At 31.6% G+C, this 17,845-nt stretch overlaps 1 protein-coding gene across 2 annotated transcripts; it reads right to left on the bottom strand.

Moving 5' to 3' along the window:
- On the bottom strand, positions 1-16,882 carry LOC124820362 (senescence-induced receptor-like serine/threonine-protein kinase). Of its 2 annotated transcripts, none has more exons than XM_088102088.1 (13): positions 16,681-16,882; positions 15,636-16,182; positions 13,167-13,651; positions 12,800-12,935; positions 8,295-8,369; positions 8,109-8,180; positions 7,947-8,027; positions 7,479-7,639; positions 6,644-6,861; positions 6,403-6,529; positions 6,227-6,289; positions 5,938-6,127; positions 1-588 (listed from the first exon to the last, which is right to left on the bottom strand). In XM_088102088.1, exons 1-13 carry the CDS (start codon positions 16,796-16,798, stop codon positions 198-200), a joined length of 2,664 nt encoding a protein of 887 aa, XP_087958214.1. In that variant the 5' UTR covers positions 16,799-16,882; the 3' UTR covers positions 1-197. The 2 variants fall into 2 exon arrangements, with proteins under 2 accessions (XP_087958214.1, XP_047147987.1); XM_047292031.2 differs by having other exon boundaries at positions 8,295-8,366.
- Positions 16,883-17,845: the final 963 nt, after the last annotated feature.

Here is a 17,845-nt window from a genome sequence, read left to right as displayed (position 1 = left end):
TGCATAAAACAAACTACTTCTATATGGCATTACCTTTATTTGACCGTTGAACATATCCCTAGCTTAAGCAGGGTCCAATAATTACTATAAAGCAAACACACGTATTTTAAAAAAAAAATCCATCAATCATTCATGTGGATCTAAATCATGATGAAATTATACAACCCTAGCTAGGGTTTGAACCCATCTATGATTAATTAATGGAATTCAATTTGCCTAGAACTCATGGCCAATGACTCTCTCACGTTGCTCACAGTCCTTTCAAGTGATAATTCAAGAGACAAACAGTCCTTTAATTCTAAGGCTATGTGCCCTATGTCAGGCCTGTGAATTGGAACTTGAGGGAGACATGACATGGCTATCCCTACAAATTTCCATGCTGAAGCACCATTGTATTTCCCATGTAACCTTCGATCAACAATTTCTTGGATATTTCCTGTTCTCAGTTTGTTGTTAACCCAAGGAAGTATGTAACTGAGATTCTCTGAAGTTCCTGTTAGTGCTGGTTGACCAGTGATTAACTCTAGTAGGATTATCCCAAAACTATAAACATCACTCTTTTTGTTGAGTGTCCCAGAGCAATAAAATCTGTAAGGTACAATATGGTTATATATCACATTTAGTCATAAATGTATTCATAAAGATATTATTATACAGTCATTTAATAAAAATTTATCTTGGAGGCAACTTTTAAAGTGTTAATGAAAGCATAACAAGGATGAAACCATAATTTAAAATATATAATAAGATATAAATTTCATCTTACGAACTAATACTAATTTTGTAGTGTTCAGTTAAATTTAAAGTCTACAATAATATCATAATCATAAAAAATTCATCCTAATAAATATTTATTGTTTGTTAGATTATTCTACCACTCACTATGAGGTTACTCTTACCATACCTATTAATATTTAATTTTATAACTTATACGTATATATGTATTGACATAAGGGATATTAGAAATTAAATAAATTTACATTATATATAAATAAATACTTATAAGTTTGTTTGTACAATTAAAGTAAGTCTAAATTTAACTTATTAAAAAGTTGTCTTTATTAAAATGTTAGTAGAGGCGGTTCAACATTAGAATAACTAACCCAACCATGACTCCAATATTTGCTTTTCCATGGCATATATACAACAAAAACTAAACTCTCTCTTGTTATAAATAATTTTCTATAATACATTTAAATTTTATTGATAACTTTAGGGTTAAATATATTTTTATCTTTAAATTATTAAAAGATTTTGATTTTAGTTCTTTTTTTTAAGTTTGGTCTAACTAGATTCACGTTCTTTTAAAATTAATGGAATAAGTTCTTAATGGCTAGCATTAATGTTTTCTTTGACGTGACCAAAGTAATCCATGTCAGCATTTTGTTTGACACGTGAAAAGTTATTTAATTCAAAAAAGCCTCATACCTTCGTTTTCAATTTTCTTTTCAAATTGGGAAGGGGATTTGGAAGGTTAGTGTGGGTGTTGATTTGCATGGGTGGAGGGTGAAAAAGATGATGTTGGATAATAAATGCTTTTGCTATGATATTTGGGAGAGAAATCTAAGCTTAAGAAAGAAGAAGACGACTAAGTGGAAAATAAAAAATATGTTTTGAATTAAATAATTTTCCACGTGTCCCAAACAAAATTACTCACTTGAATTACCGTTTTCCATATTAAAGAAAAAACTAACACGATTAGTTATTGAGGATTAATTCCATACACTTTGAAACAATGAGAATCTAATTAAACCAAATTTAAAAGAGAAACTAAAACTAAAATTTCGTAATAATTTAAGGATAAAAACATATTTAATTTATAATTTTTAAATGAGAAAAAATTAAAAAGTTCAACATTAATAAATCATAATAGATAAATAAAACTTTAGTTTTAGTTTTCTAAAATCTTAAAATAAATTTATGTATATCATTTTACAAGTAAACTTGAAAGATAAACTGATTTAGAATCTTAAAATACAGAATACTCATTACTTTTCATCTCCTCCTTTTTCTCTCTATTAACACTTTTACAATGATCCACCAAAGGTTAATCATTTTATATAAAAAATATTATCCCAGCTTTGTTTAATGCATTTAATCTTAAAGTATCATATCTAGTATACGTACTCTAGTTAACATTTTACTAATCAGCACTTAGTTTCAAGATGGAAGTCTTAGTTGTACAATAAAATATCCTATTAAACTTGAATTATACATTTCCGTTATGTATAAAAAGAGAATTATACATTTCCTTTATGTTAAACATCATATAAAGCATACAAGTCATTGTAAAATTGATTAAAAACAGTAAAGAAAATACATGTAACATGAAGGGTCAGACCAAACTCATGTAAAAACAAGGACAAAGATTAAAAAAACTCCAAACAATTTTAAATATCGGAAGTTGAAACCTATTTAAAAAGAATAAATAAATAAATTGTAGCCTAAATGACATGTGTCATGACATTTATATAAAATTTCATTTTTCAAACCTATGGTAACCTGCGTGTCTGGGGATTACCTTATGTGAACATTTGAACTTCATATTTCTACAAATTTCCATACATTTTTTCCATCATGCTTTAAAAAACCAAGGAACACTTGAGCAGAGGAAAAATGACACTATTAATTTATATAATGTAGTAATCTCATGACGAGATAATTATGCTCCCTCCATTTCGAAATAATACTTCTTTTGTGATATTAATACAAAATTAGGAGAAATTATCCTTAACTTTTTAATTACTTTTTTTGTATGTTTTTTATTAGTGATATTAGTTATCTAGGGTATTATTGAAAAAGCTATTTTAAACAAAATTGAAAGAATTGTTAGTTTAAAAATAATTAAAAGATTATTACTTGAAATGAAGATGATACACGGCGGCTCGAGGCACATCAGCGAGAAGCAGGAAATCTGAGAGTAGCTTGAGCTGAAGAACCGAAAAGCCACTGAAGAAACGATTTGAACCGTGAATCCCCAGGTTCTGTATCGGAGAAACAGATGAAGCATCGGAAGAACTAGGAACCCTAATCTTGGAGGTTTATTCGGCTGATAGATTGGGCTTGGGCCCGTCTATCAGAAGAAATAACATGATTACTTTTAAATTAAATTAGCCTTAAAGATTGAATTATGAGCTTATTGTCACTTATTTATCTGTGATATGTATTCTTTAAACAAAAACATACTTCTTATTCTTATCTTCATGTTTGCTCTTGTGCTGAGGTGGAACGTGAACATAAGTTATGTTGTTGAACACTTTAAAGTGAGTTACATTATACTTTTTTCTATGCTTGTGGTTTCTCTTGGATTAACTTAGCATGTGGACACTTATTTTGCACATAAATGGCACACTGTACTACTTTTGCCTAGGAACTTCTCTAACATATTTTTACTCTTTAGCATGGTTCGAACCATATCAAGAATGGTTCAATTTTTCCTCTTAGTTACACCAATTTGTTGTGGCGAGTACGAAGCTGTCAAGTATCTCTTTATGTCATGCTCCTCACAATATTTCATGAACTCACCTAATGTGAAGTCACCTTCCTTGTTAAACCGAAGAACTTTAATGTGCTTGTCGGTTTCCTTTTCAACCATCATTTTAGGCTTCTTAAAGACCTCAAATACCTCAAAATTTTCGTGTAAGAAATATACATGTCTTTTTGTGAAAAGTCATCGACGAATGAGATAAAGAACTTCTTACCACTAAAGGATTCAAGGGTAATTAGCCCACACAAGTAGGTATGGATGAATTCGAGTTATACATTTGCTTGGTACTCGATTATCTTTGGAAACTTGATCCCCAAATATTTTCCAAGTACACACTCCTCACAATTGTTTTTGTCAAATTCCATACTTGGCAGTCTGTGCATCAATCCTTTCTTTTCCAGCTCGGCTAGCCTGCCAAAATGCACATGGCCAAAAGGAAACTGCAACACCATAGCTTTATCCTTCACGTGGAGCTTAAGCACTTCTTCTATATTATTTTCAACTCTAGCTTGTACATCCTAGTCTTCTTCATCTCTACTCGAAAGTGGTTGAATTTACTTTTACGTATAGTACTTCTTGGTTTTTCATCATAGTTGAGTTGTTCTTCTCTATCATTTGACGCATGCTCAATATATTGCTTTTGAGATTGTGTACATAGTATATGTCTCTAATTTCTCCAACTTGGTCATTCTTCTATAGGTACCAGATTGCTCCTCGCCCTTCACTGCTACCTTGGAGTCATCTCCAAATGATACATTCTCAGCCTCAACTTTGGAGAGCTCTTTGAACAAATTCTCATCACCGCACTTGTGATTTCTCACTTCTATATCAAGATATCAAACTGAGTTGTTTGGACAACTTGGGCTTAACTTGACACTTGATCTTCAGTTCAAACATAGCTTGGTTTCTGATCTCTTCGACCTTATACAACTCGGACTCAGCTCAGTATCTGGTCTGCAGCTTGGACTTAGCTCAACGTTCGAGCTGCTTGACATCATCAATATCCTCATTTCTTCCTCAACTTCTTCAATAAGGAAGTTTGTCTCCTTCTTTCTCTTAGACTGATAATACTTTGTGATGTGACTGACCTTCCCATAATTATAGCATTTGACTTATCTATATTCATTTGCATAATGGACATGTTTTCCACATTTAAATCATTAAACTCTTTAGTTGCTTGATCGACCTCCTTGACCTCTACCTTGTCCTTGACCACACCAATTTTGTAGACTGGATTGCTCTTTGTTGTTTTAATAATCGCCTCAAATTTGACCTCCTTATCCTCAACTTTCTTGGTCTATTCCATCAAGAGCTCGACTTTGATTGTTCCAAGCTTCTCCTTTCACGTCAAGCTTTGCTTGAAGTGCTTGATCAAGTTGCTCCCATTTCTTCCTTCTCCATTACTCGTGCGACTCCAGGAACCCAACAAACTCTTCACCTAAGAGCATTAACAAGTCCTTAGACTCCTTAATGGCATAAACAATATTCTCAAAGTCCTCTAACAACGACCTTAAGATCTTCTCCACGACCTAGCTGGTTGGCAATGCCTCTCTGTTTCTACCTAGTTGATTTGTCACGATCTCCACCCGAGTTATGTACTTGTCTACCCATTTTCTCTCCTTCATTCTCAAGCTTTCAAACTTTCCTCTAAGAGTTTGAAGTCGAACCTGCTTTACTCGATCGTCTCCTTTATATGCCTTCTCCATGATCTCTCACACTCTCTTGAAGATGTAGTGTTTACTATCTTTTCAAAGTCGACTCATCCACAGCTTGGTACGACACGTAAAATTCTTGTCCTTTACCTAAATTTTTCGCAGTGCATTATTTTGGCAACCGTCTATTCTTTATTTTTTGCTAGCTCTTGGTACCCATTCTCAACTATATCCCACACGTCTGGTAAATCAAGAAGAGCCTTCAGCTGCAAACTCTAATTATCATAGTTGACTTTCTTTGTTAATTGAGGCAGAGATACACTGTTTGCAAGGTTGGTCATCTCATTCTTTCTTCCTCAAACACTTAAAGCTAACCTTTTCTTTTTCCATTTAGACACTAAAGCTCTCAAAACTCTGATACCAATTTATTAGCAAATGACAAACTCTTTGTATAATCTTATTTGCTCTTATTCTATGTGTCTTTCATGTCATGTGAACATTATAGTTTATAAGATAAACATTTGACTTTTCATCTCCAAGTAATAATGTCTCCAATTATTACAAAACAGAGCACTATAAAGACCATTAATATCAAAACATAACACACTAACTTCTTAGCTTTTGCTCTCTTAAAACATTAAAACATTATTGTTCACAATTGTGAAATAAGTCCTAAATTTAAGTTTATTCTAACATTACTTATTCTATTCTACACACGACGTCATTTTCAAATTGATCATTAATATTAGAGCTTCAATTCCATTCAATAAACACTCTGAAAAATTAAACGTTACTTACTCAGGATCAAGGTAACCTGGTGTGCCTGCAGGGTAAGTTGTGACATAAGTGTCATTATCATTGGCAAAAGTTTTAGACACCCCAAAGTCTGAAATTTTGGCATGCATATTTTCATCTAGTAAGATGTTGGATGTTTTCAAATCTCTGTGAATTACGGGTGGCTTACATCCATTATGCAAATAGTCCAACCCTGTTATTCAAATTATCAGTCACGTACTTGTTAATCACAATAGTTCTAATCATAATAAGAAAAGAAAATAACTATAGAACATCATGAACTTAGAGTTACCATTTGCTGCATCCATAGCAATTTTAAGTCTTTGCGTCCATTCCAAAAAAATGGGGTTCTTATCTGCATAAGAAGCTAATATATTCAGCATAAGCATGTTCATGATTCATTTATCATAATGCAGTTTGTTTTCACCAACTTTAAATGCACATGCCAATATGGAGTGAAGTGGAAACCTGATAATTTTTGTTGGAGGTTCCCTTCTGAAAGATATTCATAAATAAGTGCTTTAGTATCACTTTCATCACAGTATCCCACAAGAGAAACCACGTTTCTGTGATGAACATGCATCAACAGTTTTGCCTGCATTTTCAAGTTTAGAAATAACATATATTAGTACCATGACTGAATGAAAAATAGATTGGTCTATAAGAATTATAAACATTTTTAAGAATACAAAAGAGTTTAGTTAATTACCTCTGATTGAAATTCCTTATACCCTTGTGCTGATGGTGAAGAAAGTATCTTCACAGCAACTCTTTCGCCACACTCTAAAGTACCTAGGTATACCTTACCAAATCCACCTTTCCCAATCATTGTTGTGAAATTATTAGTGATTCTACGAATGTCTGAGTAAGAAAATACTTGATTTGCTGATTTCAGTGGCTCATCTTTCACAGAAATTGAAGAAATCACTGGACCAAATGTAAATAACAACAATCATTTTCCACAGAATATATATGTTTGAAAAGTGTGGCTTCGGTTCTAATTTTCTTTGGGAGCTTTGTGACAGTGAAACTATAATCAGTATCCCTAATGAAAATGAGAAAAAATTATCGTGGAAAGTTGAATTTGATTGTACTAGATGGAAATCATCAAGGAAAATATCACTTAAGCGAACAATTTAAAACTAGTGTTTTAATGCAATCATTCACTCAAGGACTAATGGTTACTATGTCTAAGACAATTAACAATGATAAGAAAAACCAGTAAGAGTAAATGCAATTATATTACTTAATGTATTCAAATATTAGTATTGATTATTAGGCTTCAGTTCAAAGACTGTGCATCTTTAATGGCAGAAATGGACAGAAATAATTCACATAATGGTCAGAAATTAACATAGAATGTAAACTATTAATGACTTGATATCTGATTTACAAATTCATTAACAATGGAACTTGCAAAATTGTGGTAATGGTCTCAGATTAATACAATGCAAATATTTAAAAATGATAATATATATTTGAATATAAAAATGACCTTCTATAAGCAAGATATGGAGCATTATAAAACTTATTCTTTAGATTACCTTTTCCCTTTTTTCTAAGTCTCCAGATCACCATAACTATGGTAGATATTGTGAGGACCACTGCAACACATGCTGTTATAGATGCCACTAATGGAATAATAAACTTCTTGTGGTTGCTCTTGCATGACCCTGTCCGATAAGGACGGAGATTTCCATCAAAACTACAATGTATGCAAGTGTTAGTCATCATAAGATTGAGAAGAATTGTGATGAGGAATTATATAATCATGAAAAGTATTAGTACTTCTTAATTAAAGAAAATCAAAGGTTGAAGAAGAAAGAGGGGCAAACTCTAAAATTCTCATTATTTTGGTATTGCTAGTTCCTGCTTATTGTTTTTAAATATGGAGTAATATATAGAGGGTGAAAAACAAAGATTATGAGGGAGTCAGCAAAGATTTATTTACATCTTTAGAAATGTTTATTTTACTTCAAGAAAGTTATGTGAGCAATAGCCTAGGAACAAACCTCAATTGTAAAGAGTTGTTAGATGACTTTGCCTTTAGACTCTCAGGAACTGAACCTGTGAGCCTATTCCTGGACAAGTTACTGCAAAGATGATATGATGTGTTAAATATATTTAGAGAGTGTGTGTGATAGAAATTTTAATGTATCAAGGTCACAACTCACAGGAAATGCAATTGTGGCAGTTTTGCAAAAAATTCTGGAACCTCCCCTGACAATTCATTGTCTGACAAATCCCTACAACATAATAGTTATGGTTTTGGTTCCTTTAAGTTGCAAGTTGCAACAGCATAGTGCTCTGCTATTAATATTGAAAACAGATTTATGTGAAATTTAACAAGAAAAACTTACAAAGTCACCAAACATGTGAGGTTGGAGAATGAGGCATCTATTTCTCCTGACAACTTGCTCGAGCTCAAGTTTCTGCTTGAATTTTGAGAAAATTTTGCCATTAAAACGAATAAAAGTGGAGATCTAAAACATATTACATTCATCAAGATTATTTCATTTTTATCAATGAAGATTTTCACATTTCCGAGATATATTAGTAAAATAGAGCAATAAGTATGTATAAATGTCACCTTAAAATTGTTGACAACAAGCCTGAAGATAAACACTCTTTAGTATTATAACTTGTGAGATTTTAACTATTTATAGACTTTGGTGTGACCCTTCAACTACATGCATTAATTATGACTATCACCATTAATAAGCTCTATTGTGTGCTTTAACCAATACTAGAAGCACCAATCTCCTAAGATAATTAACATAATTTATCATTAAATTCAACTACCTATTTTTAAGTTTATCTAACAAAATTCTCTCATAAACTTAAATGTTTTTCTTGTCTTTCATTTCAATCATCTTCTTGCCATTCTCGAACAAAGTGGTTGGCAAAGGCTTTGTAAATATATTTGCACCTTGTGCTCAACTTCCAACGTGCTCTAATTACATATTTCATTCTTTCACTTATTCTCAAATGAAGTGAAATAGAATATCGATATGTTTGCTTCTTTTATAATTTATTAGGTCCTTCGCCAATTCAATGACCGACTTGTTTTGAATTCGGATCATAGTCCCTTTTCTTGCTTCATCTCCAACTTACTTAGAAGATTCTTGAGCCAAACAACCTAACATATACCACAAGATGTTGCAATGTACTCGGCTTCACAAGTTGACAATGTTACAATGGGTTGCTTCTTCAAAAGTTAGGTGAATATTGTGTTTCCCATGAAAAATATGTATCCCGACGTGGGACTCAAAGAAGGTGTTCACCCCTTGTGGATTTCAAGGGAGGTGACTTTCATCTCTTGTGGCTTCAATAGAGGTGTTTTCTATCCTAAAGTGTTCTTGTTCCTATTTGCAATCTCAAATTATTTTTAGTGTTTGAGTTAATCCCTCTTTAGAGAGATTAACAATTCGACATATGGTCTTTCGATTCGAACCAATATAAAATTACTTTTATAAATACCTCTTTCCCTACACTCTTTATTTATCTAGTCTTATCTTAAAGAAATCCTTTTTATTGTTAAGTCAAATTTTAAAAGATTTTTTTTTTTAAAAAAAGCACAGTTTTATTAACAAACCAATCCACCTTCTCTTCGTTTTGTCCAAATGCGATTATTCCACTCTGTGATTCTAACATAGATTCCATTGGGGTGGATATCGGGTTACAACTTGTCATCTTAAACTTTCTCAGAACCTCCTTAGCATATAGGGACATAAAGATGTCTTCCTCCCCCTGAACAACTTCCTCCCCTCTCAAGACCCAAGTCATTCATCTCGAACTCCATCCTGATCACTTCTTTAAATTCTTCAACCAGCTCAACTTTGTTTTCCATGAAGATTAGGTCATCAACATACAAGTGTAAAACATCACATCTCCTCCTTTCTTTTTCATGTATAGAGCAAGCTTATACTCATTCTTTTTAAAGTAAGTATCAATTCTTTCATTCCATGCTCGAGGAGCTTGTTTCAAGCCATAAAATGCCTTCTTCAATCTCAACACTTTCTTCTTTTATCCTCTTTGCGTGTATCCAAGAGGGTGGTCAACAAATACTTCATCCTCTAAGACTCCATGTAGAAATGCCGACTTCACATCCATTTGCAAGATCGTCCATTTTGTGTTGAGCAGTTAGGAAAATCAAAAGCCAAATTATTTCCATCCTCGTCACTCGGGGGAATACCTCATCATAGTATATTTCTTCCTTCTGTTTATATCCCTTCACTACGAGCCATGATTTATATCATTCAACTTCTCCTTCAACATTTGTCTTCTTCTTATTCACTCACTTTACGCCAATAGGTCAAGCTCCCTTGAGGAATTCGGTCAATTCCCATGTGTTGTTGCATTTGATTTCCCTGATCTCCTCATCCATTATCTTTTTCCACTTCTCCTCCTACACGACCTTCTTAAAGCTTAAGTCTTCTTAATCTACCAAAAAACATACACAATGCACTTCGTTAGTGGAGTTGTATATGTCTTACAAACTTCGTGCTCTAAGCTGTAGAGGTTGATCCTTTTCACAAAAGTTTCATGAATTATCTCTGTAGATGGTGTAACAATTTATAAGATTCTAGTTCTAGTAGACTCCTTTTTTGAGTTGTTCTACTTCCATTCACTCACTTCATCAATTTGAACATATTGATCCATATCACTTTCTTTGTTATTGGGTTAAACAAAGTGTAGGACTTAGTTTTTTCTTCATACCCAATGAACACATACTTCTTACTTCTATCTTCAAGTTCGGTTCTCTATTGAGTTGGAACATGACCATAAGTGATGTTGTTGAACACTTTAAGATGAGACAAACTCAACTTCTTTCCATTCTAGACTTCTTGTGGTGTTTTCTCATTCCATTTAGCATTTGGACACCTATTTTGCACATAAATAGTGCACTACTCTACTTTCGCCCATAACTCCTTAGGAATGTTCTTACTTCTCAACATTGTTCGAACCATGTTAGAGGATGGTTCAATACTTCCTCTTGGTAACTTTGTTTTGTTAGGGTGAGAATGATGTTGTAAGAAATCTCTTTATCCCTTTCTTTTCATAATACTTCATGAGTTTGGTTAAAACAAACTTGCCTCCTCAGTTAGATTGAATAGACTTGGCTGGTTTGCCTTTCTCTTTCTCAATCATCATTTTGAATCTTCTAAATAATTTTTCTTTGAAGAGGTATACCTAGGTTTTCCTTGAAAAATCACCTATAAATGAAATAAAGTACCTTTTTCCATTGAAAGACTCGAGGGTAATCAACACACATAGGTAGTATGGATTAATTTGAGTTGTTCCTTTGCTCGGTACTTAGCTATCCTCGGTAACAAGGCCTTTGGATGCTTTCTGAGCACATACTCTTCACAAAATATTTTTTCAATTGTTATACTTAGCAATCTATGCACCATTCCTTTCTTAGCTAGCTTAGTCAGGCCACCAAAATGCAAGTGACCAAATTGAAAGTGCCACATCATGGCCTCATCCTTTACGTCAAGTTTCAAGCATCTCTCTTGGACTATCTTTAAGTCTAAATTGTATATCCTGTTCTTCTTCATTTCTACTCAGGCAATCAAATGATCAAATTGTTCTTCAAGTGTAGTACTCGATCTTTCATCAAAACCGAATAACCTTTCTCCATTAGTTGGCCCATGATCAATTACATTGCTCTTTAGATTGAGTACATAGTACACGTCTTTGATTTCTCCAAATCAGTCATTTTTTTGCAGGTAACAGATTGTACCTCAGCCTTTTACTGCTACCTTGGATGCATCTCTAAATGACACGTTCTTGACCTCAACTTTAGATAGCTCCTTAAAAAGGTTCTTGTCCCCGCACATGTGATTACTTGCTTTTATATCAAGATACCAAATGGAGTTGTCAGAACAACTCAGACATGGCTCAGTACCCAAAGTCCTCAACAACATCAACATTCCCTCTTCCTTGACATCTTCAGAGAGGAAGTTTGTTTCCTTTTTCCTTCTTGCTCTTAGACCGATAGTCCTTTGTGAAATGCCCGACCTTCCCACAATTATATCATTTATACGAGTTGCAATTCTTAGCAAAGTTATTTTACTTTGCACATTTGAAGCACTCAACTTTTGAGTTACTTGACCGACCTATTCGGTCTCTTCCTTATCCCTGACCATGTCAGTTTTGTTGTTTATATTATTTTTTACCTTTTTCATATCCTTCTCTGGCTACCTGGACCTTAAGTGTTATGAGTATAAGGTGCCTTTTTCTCCTTAATTGTTGTCTTTACTTGAAGTGCTTGATCGAAAGACTCCTCTTCTTCTTTTTTTTCTCTATTGATCATGCACCTCAAGTGACTCGACAAACTCTTTAACTGAGAACGTTGACAAGTCATTGACCTCCTTAATGGTGCATGTTATTTTTTCAAAGTGGTTGGTTAACAACCTTAGGATTTGCTCCACTTAGGAAGTGGACAACGTTTCTCCATTCCTTCCAAGCTCATTCATCGTGGTATCAACACAAAAGACATACTCAACAAAACAACTCCTTTGGCCTCTTTCATCCTCATGATTTCAAGTCACCAATGAGAGTTTGAAGTCTGAATGATTAACATGATTATCCCCTTTATAGGTCTTTTCCTATATATCTCACACTTCTTTTAAAGATTTAGCATTTGTTATCTTCTAAATTGGACTCGTCGTTTAAGTTTACTCAATAAAAAAAATTGTTTTTATATCATTTAAGTCCAATCCAATCCATCACATAAGGGATAAATTTGTTTTTATATGATTTAAGTCCAATCGAATCCATTACATAACATATTACTCAACACATAAAATTTCAACATAGCAACCTTGGATATTATGAGAAATTTCCACAAGATACTTACAATGAAATGATTCTTGGAGTGTCTCCATTGCTGCATTTCACACCTTCCCATGTAAAATTCTTTGGTCCACAAGGGTCTCCTTGCCAATTAATGTTATTGATCATATAAACATGTTTGATGTGCCGGATAGCATAAACTGTTGTAAATGTGCAGTATTAACAAGAATATCAGCTAAAGATTGTGATTATGAACTTTAGAAGTAAACAAATTTTCAATAGGTCAGCACATAATAAATGAGAAATTTAATAAAAAAAATGATAGAGAATAGAGGAATTTGAGCAGAATAGCATCCAAATTGATTCAAATTATGTGACTTATGGGCAAGGAAGTAAAAGGTAACAAATGAAGAAAGATTAAAGAAACCTACCATCTTGTTCTTGTGTGGAAGAATCTGACTGAGGTAGTACTCTGTAAATCTCAAGAGCATTAAGCATTGCTGGTAACTCATCAGAATCAGAGTTGGCTTCGATCAATATCTTCCGAATACCCATCCCTTGTTTTATAGGTAGAATTATGGTATAGGGCTTCCAGTACGAAAGAGTATGAAATTCTGTAACATTGTTATCTTCAAAACCATTAATAACAATATTCAACCTTCGTTTTTGTTTATTGGTCCGATCCTCAAAGTCAAAAAAATGAAGATAAACGTAATATTCAGAAAGCGTGCCATAATTGAGTGTGAATTCCAAGGAATTGGAATCTCTTGCCTCCACTGCAGAACTCAGAACTTCTGCTGGCAGTTTGTAAGGATCATCAAATTTATCCAAATCAATAGCTGATGAGGTTTTCAACGGACGCTTGTTATAATTGTTTGGAACTTCCCATGACCTTCCGTATATATCATCTGTGTACCTAACTTAAACACAAATTATCCAACCAACAGTGATTAGTTTTCACATAATGATACTGTCTCCCTGCAGTGAAACCAAAGTATGTTGCAATTGAAACTAAAACAGTGGTATAATTTCATTTGAGTACGAGGTAGATAATGCTAGCTTTCTTTGCTTAATTTCACAAAATTATATTTGCTTTCCACGAAATTTTAATTATCATGTTAAATTGTTTTCTCTAATTAACTCATTAAGTTAAACTGTGAGTAATTCCATTTATTGCTCTGCCCTTTTATCCTTTTTTCAGTAAGCCTTATTATAAGTCTACGCATATGATAAACATTATGATAACATTTCTAGAAACTTTAGAAAATAATAAATTTGCATTAAAAAAAGGTTATTAAGGAGATCAAGTGTTCACTTAGATTCAATGTATATATCGCTCTTTTCGTACCATAACAAACATTAAAATAATTAAATTCTTCTTTTGTTAATATATATATCTTAAGCCTATTAATAGATAATAATTTAATAATAAGTAGAACACCTAATAAATTTGGTTAAAATAAATTTTATTGCGTAACTTCAATACTATATTAAAAAGTGATTTTTAAATTTAATCCAATTCTATAAATTTAACTAGATAAAATTTATATCTGGTTATATATTATAAATTTGTCTTAATTTTAATTCATTAGAATTTGTGTTAAATTGTTTTTTGTTGCTTATTTTTCGTAATTAGGTAATTTGTGTTAAAGGAGAAAATAAGTTCAAAGCATGTTATCAAAGCCTAATTATCATTTCAATGCTAATATATTATTATGAATAATCTATGTTTCGATGAACTAAATTAGTTAGGTTTTTTTCAAGAGATAAAATTTAAATTAAAGGTTAAAATTAGTTGACATGTAAATTAATTTATAAAAACTTTATTGTATAAATTTTAATTATTAATTAGATAATCGATTCAGTACAATAATTATTGACATATTTTACTTCTTACTAAAAAAACATATTAAATGCTAAAAATTAAACACGTACTAATCATATTAACAATCAATCGAATTCATACAAAACTAATATAATTAAAATTATTATGATAAAATTAGTTTTATGTGGACGAAAAACAAAATATGTAAGTACTTACTGTAATTAACTAACTATTTACTCCTATTATTTTGGGCCTACGTTGATTTTAGTTTAATAAAAGATTATATTTCCTTTTTTTGTTTAATTTCATAAAATTATATTGCCTTTCCATGAAATTTTCAATATTGTGGTAAATGGTTTTCTCGAATTAACCCTGTGAACAGTTTGCATTTACTATAATTTGTTCTGTCTTTTTCTCTGGAAGACTTATTACGAGTCCACGCATATGATAAACACAGTCATAACATTTAATATTTAGAAATTTTAGAAAATAATAAATTTGATGAAGAAAAGTATTAAATATAATTATTAAGAAGATCACGTGGTGATTTTTCACTTGAATTCAATGTATTTACAAATCAGTAAAACAAATATTTACATATTTCGTTTTTGATAAAAACATACACTAATTACTAAAAATAGTCACGTGCTTAATCGTATCTCCGATCGATCGAACTTAAATAAAATTAACATGATTAAAATTATTGTACTAATATCATTTTTATTGTAAAAAAACAAAACTATATCGATCTTATTGTACTTAAGTAACTATTTACTCCTATTATTTAAACCTTAGTTTATTTTAGTTTAATAAAAGATTAATTTCATATTTTGAAAAACAATTTATGTGAAGACTTGTTCAAACAAGTAGAAAACACGTTTACCATCACCATATAATTAATTTGGTAATTTCATTATTTCCTTTAGAAACAATTTATTTATGGAAAGACTTATTCAAACAAGTAGAAAACGCACTTACCATCACCTATCATATAATTAATTTCTGGAACTGACTAGCCAGCTAGAAAAGATATCAAAGTAAGCAAAACATGCATAGTTTGATATATGAAAGTCACCTGATGAAGTTATCTTCAGAGGCACCAAGGTTTAGTCGAGTGAGAAGATCTAGTGTTAACAAAGTGGAGGAACTTTGATAAATGGAATTGTCCAAAGGCCATAGCTCCAACAATGAGATGAAGGGCACCCCTTGATCGATGTTCACAAGGCATAAATCGATTCTTTCTGTGGAGGCAAAATGAACAGCTTCGATTCGAATTACCACATCCCCAGAAGAGTTTATTGTCTTCAAGAAATTGACTCCAAGATGCAAATCAAAAACTGGTGGCTTATTTTCGTTGTCATAGTTGCCATATGCAAAATATGCCCTGATTATGTATTTCTTATTCTTTCCCTGTTTGGGTGTTAAGGTATAGCAATTTCTCTTCCCATAAGGGAAACTTCTCAATGTGTTCAACTGCTTATGAATTTGACTTATATGTCCCATGTTGTAAATTGAGGATGTATTATTGATTTCACCAAATTGGATATCATCTGCTTCGTACTGTAAGTTGGTTGTTTTGTCAGTGTAGCCCTCGTCTACCCCACAATCAATGCTTATAACACCTACAAAATGTAAATACATTAAACAAAAATGTTCAGAGTAAAACCATGTTATTATAAAAAGACTCAGTACCAATAAAACATGGATTCAACTTACATAAGATAAACTTACATCATTTCATCTTAAAATAATGGATTTATAAAAAATAATTCTTTATATTTGCTTAACTTTTCATTTATAGTAGTAGTATGAGACTTAACTCATACTTAAATTCTAGATAAGAAAATGATATGATTTTTTTTAATGATTACACATGCAAACTTACAACTTAGGTTTTGATCGAAATTTTATGAAGTTGTGTTATAAATTAAGGGCGATAACGTAACATAGATTATGTTGGAATAAATGCATTAAAATAATGAAAGCTTGGTTGATAAACTTAAATTTAGGAGTAAGTTATTTTGATTTGATTTATATATTGATTTAAACCTAAGCTAGATTCTTAAAAGCTTGAATTACAAAATTATAGAAAGGTGAAGAAGCTTGGTGTAGATTCATACCTGAATAATCAAGATTGGCAAGGTTCCAGTAAGTTAGTTGAGAGTTCTCAGCAAGTATATTAATGAGTGATGAAGCACAAATTGCTAAGACTAGGATCCATTGCAATTCTCTGTCCATGCTGCTAATAAAAAAGATAGAATAAGTTGATAAATGTACCCTTTTGTGTAGAAAAACCAGACTCTTTGGAAGGAAGAGTACTCGAAAGCTATAAACTATAAATACTAAATATTTTATCTTTTTTTTTTTTTTTAGAAATGATGGCTAATTAAAGAGGTAGTAGGTAGGGAAACTAAATAACTTCCCCGAAAGAGATGGTAGGCCATATTAATTTATTAAGTTATTAAGTATACTCATCTTCTTGTGAGCTGTATTTTTTTTTTGTGTATTTCCTAATATTTAATATAATTATTTTTATGAATTAGAATTTACACACAGGTTTTAAGTATCTGTATTTTATGAGACAACATTATAAGAGCAATTTTATAAATATTTTTTTCTCTTCCTCTATGGATATGTCTTTTCAAAATAAAAATTGTGGTAGCCATTTGTTTATGAGAATTTGACTCACTCTTCGGTTGGAAACTTTCAATATCGACACTACCATACTATTTGAAACTTTCATTAATAATATATAGCGTATGAGGAGCTTTCTTCTTTACTCTTAAAAAAACATCTTTTCTGTAGGCTTGATTCTTAAATCCGTGTGATTTATTATTTATTAGTTTTATTCATATAATGTTATTTTTTATTTGGAATTGTTTCTCGAAAATTAAGGTTAATACGTGTTTAATATGTATTTCGTGAGTCAAATCAATTTGGTGTTGATTTTTGTAATAAAGACTAACAAACAAATATAAAATTGATAAGTAAATCATTTATATTGTGAATTTATTTCACAAATATATTTTACTAATCTGTTTCTTTATTTGAATATCAACTAAGAATTTATCGGTTTTTTTTCATTAATTGATTTTTTTTGGACGGAAAGATGTTAATGAAAATTGAATGATGTGAATAAAAATAGGTAAGATGAAAATCTATTAAAGAGATGGATTGAAGTAAAGGTGTTTGAGAAACCTTAGAATACAATTTATAAAGAATGTAAATGCAAGAAAATAAATTACTAAAAATAAAACATAAACTAGTAAAAAATATTTATGGATC

Source organism: Vigna umbellata, chromosome 1, assembly GCF_029865625.1.
Source record: "Vigna umbellata cultivar VRB3 chromosome 1, Vumbellata_1.0, whole genome shotgun sequence".
Lineage (NCBI taxonomy): Eukaryota > Viridiplantae > Streptophyta > Magnoliopsida > Fabales > Fabaceae > Vigna > Vigna umbellata.
This window is presented reverse-complemented; position numbering and strand designations above follow the sequence as displayed.